Source organism: Belonocnema kinseyi, chromosome 1 (assembly GCF_010883055.1).
Source record: "Belonocnema kinseyi isolate 2016_QV_RU_SX_M_011 chromosome 1, B_treatae_v1, whole genome shotgun sequence".
Taxonomy (NCBI): domain Eukaryota; kingdom Metazoa; phylum Arthropoda; class Insecta; order Hymenoptera; family Cynipidae; genus Belonocnema; species Belonocnema kinseyi.
In genome coordinates, this window is record NC_046657.1 from 31,848,264 (window position 1) to 31,851,491 (window position 3,228).

Consider the following 3,228-nt stretch of genomic DNA (forward strand, 5'->3'; position numbering starts at 1 on the left):
TAGAGCTCCAAGGAGATTATGTTGAAAAATTAAAAAAAATTTACCCAAAAAAAATTGTTTTTATACTTCATTCTAAGGACTTATTGAACTACCCTCGTATCAGTTTCATTGCAACGTTTGCGATGTAACAGAAAGCTGTTGAGGAGGAATTTCAAGTTTAGAGCGTCACGTCGAAAAAGAGCGGCATAGAGATATTTGTATAGAGCGGAATATTGCAACCGCCAATGAAATTCCTCCCGAAGTTGTCCAGGAAAGCGTTGATTCTTTTAAACAGTCAGTTCTAACAGCCGAATTAGATTATGCGAGATTAGGAGCTGAATTGAGCATTCCTTTTAAGCAGATGGGCTCGATTTTGAATTTTTTCAAAAAAATCGAAACACCCGTTCTTCAAAAGATGACCGCGGGCGCGACTAAAGTTTCAGGAATTGTACGTAATGTACTCGGCTCATACGAAGAGGAATGCTCAGTTGAGATGTTAAAAAGGGTAAAATTTTCAATTTTTATTGATGAGGGGACTCAAAATAATAAAAGCTGGCTGACCTTTCTCGTGAGATACGTCGACCCTGAGACACTCGATGGTAAGACCGCATTGTCGAAGCTATTAGAGTTAGATGCATCGAAACTTGATGCATTAGGAATTTTCGGTCAATTCAAACATTACATGCTCAAACATTCAATTCCATTTGCGAATATTTTGGCCATGGCATGTGATAACGCATCGGTTATGCTTGGGGACAGGCTTTCATTTAAAGCATTACTTCTAAAGGAAAACCCGAACGTTATCATCATTCTATGCATTTGCCACTCACTTGCTTTAGTTGCAAAGCATTCTTGCGAAAAAACAATGCCATCCATCGTCGAGGAGTCAATGATGGCTATAATAGATCATCAAAACTATGCGAAGCGTTCGCAAATTTTTTCTGAATTCATCGATGCTTGTCAGGGATTGGATTTAAAATACGTGAAGTACGTGGTAACCCGCTGGCTTATACGTGGAGCCGCAATCAAAAGGTTTCGGCTATTGATGCCATCTGCACAAGCATGCTTTGCCGATGCGAATATGATGGAAACTAATGCCAAAAAGTTAGAGAAACTTGAAAAATTGAACGCGTTTCTCAATGATCCCGAAATGCACGCGTACATGGCTTTTCTCGAGTACGTTTTGGAAATGTTCAATAATATCAATATTTATTTTCAACATTCGGAAACTCGCGTCCACTTGTTGCACGAGAAATGCCTTCAATTTTTCTCGCTAATTGTGCGTCATTTTTTGAAGAAGCCTTTGCTTTCTTTTTTGACATCGGGAAAGATTCGATTCAACGATCCTGATAATCATTTGGCATTGGAAGACAACAATCTCGGTGAAGAATGCAATGATATCGTTAAAACCATTTCAGAAAAGAATAACAGCGAATCCAAAGAAATAGTTTGTCGGGTGCGCGAAACGTGTAAAAACTTTTACATAGAGGCCGCTACTCAAATCCAACAAAGGTTGTTTTTCATACAAGATGAGTTTTTCACTTCACTTCGAGTTTTTGATTCCAGAACCGCGCTGAATGATACTTTTAGAGATTTAACGCTTGATGACGTTTGGGTTTGTGCGAATAAATTTGGTGGATTTGAGAAGGCCGCGTTGAAAAAAGAATAGCGTTTTTTGTCCTCGCAATATCAAAACGGTTCCATTCCAGCAGAAATCCACATGTTGTCTTTCGATGACATGTGGATCAAAATCTTGTTGAGACGAAATGAGAAGGGGGAAGAAGAATTTCCACACTTGAAAATTTTGACTGGGTTAGTCAGGACTTTGCCGCATTCAAATGCATCAGCCGAGAGGGCTTTTTCCGCGTTGACCGATGTTGCGAGCAACAAAAAACGCTCACCTTTGTCCAGCGATAGTGTCAGTTCGCTAGTTGCCATTAAAGTAGCAGCGGAAAACAGGAAAGAGACAGGCCGAGCCAGCGAGGTGACAGAGGAAATTTTATCAAAAATGTCCGCCCACAATTTATACCGACCTTCTACTAAGAAGAGACGCGGATTAACATTGCACCCCCCAGATGACGAAGTGTCTCAGGAATGAGCCGGAGAAATTTTGATGGAAATGTTTCTTGTAAATTATGAAAAGTAATATTTCTAAAATTGAGGAAACATTTCCAAATATTTCTCGGATGATTCTTTCAACTTTTTCGCATTTCAGAAATACGAAAAAGTTTTGAGGCTTCCAGTACATCATAAAATATTTTCTCTGGAATCTTCTGTTACCTTTTTTTAAAAGTGGAATTAGATTTTATATACTATGAACTCCTTCATTTATTTATTATTTTTCTATTTATTTTCAATTCTTCTATTTATTCATTTTTTTCTTGATAAGGGTGTTTGGTGAACACCGAAACGTTGAAAGATTTTTAATCGTTTTGTTTTTTTAGGGGAAAAAAAGACGAAAGATACAAGATGGAGAAAGAAGGGGATTTGGAGGTCGCTTTCTCTGTTATCTTTCCTCTTTTTTATTCACGTTTTTTATTGATTAGTGTATTCAGGGGTGCTTTCCGCAATGGGTCCTTGGATTCTTGGTTTTTCATTTCAATTTCCAGGAGTTGCAGATTTTTATATATACTATGGGTTCAATACAGTCAGAGTAGGTTTCACAATTGCTAATAGCATCTACCTTTTTAAAAATATTTCCACCACTTGATCTAACAATTTCATCATCACAATTACTTATATTTAACTGTACAAACGAATTTTCACTTTCAAAATATCTATATGGAATTTTTTGAGTACATTTACACATTATCCTAATAACATATAAGTGGACTAGGCCAGTGTTCAAAGGCATTTTTGGGGCAATTTTTTGCTAAAAAAATATCTTTATCTCTGGGAAACCACCTCAAAAACGCACTTGTCTTCCTACCTCTTGGGTGGTGTGGAAAAGGCCCAAAAAGTACGGTAATGTCTTTCGAACTTTTTTTTTCAAGGCAACTCATTATTCCCTATTTGTTGAAATCCAAGAATAGCAGAATTTTATTCAAGCATTGAGAAAAAAGGCATACTTAAGTAATTGCCTGCTTATTGGGGAGACACTTTTTTGTTCGAAAAATTTTAAACTTCTAATTTCCTTTTTTATGGCTGCTACAATGCAATTTATCAACGAACATATTTGTTAAAACAATTTCCTATTTATTCACTTCCCAAAAATATTACAGGTTTTTCTTGAATTTACAACTTTTTGTC

At 36.8% G+C, this 3,228-nt stretch overlaps 1 protein-coding gene across 1 annotated transcript in view; it reads left to right on the plus strand.

Moving 5' to 3' along the window:
• LOC117177389 overlaps positions 1–1,648 on the plus strand; it is a 2,005-nt gene extending 357 nt beyond the window's left edge. Inside the window, exon 2 of the mRNA XM_033368043.1 lies at positions 162–1,648. Within this exon, the coding sequence (XP_033223934.1) occupies positions 162–1,648 (1,487 nt within the window). The remainder of the gene's footprint in view (positions 1–161) is intronic.
• Positions 1,649–3,228: the final 1,580 nt, after the last annotated feature.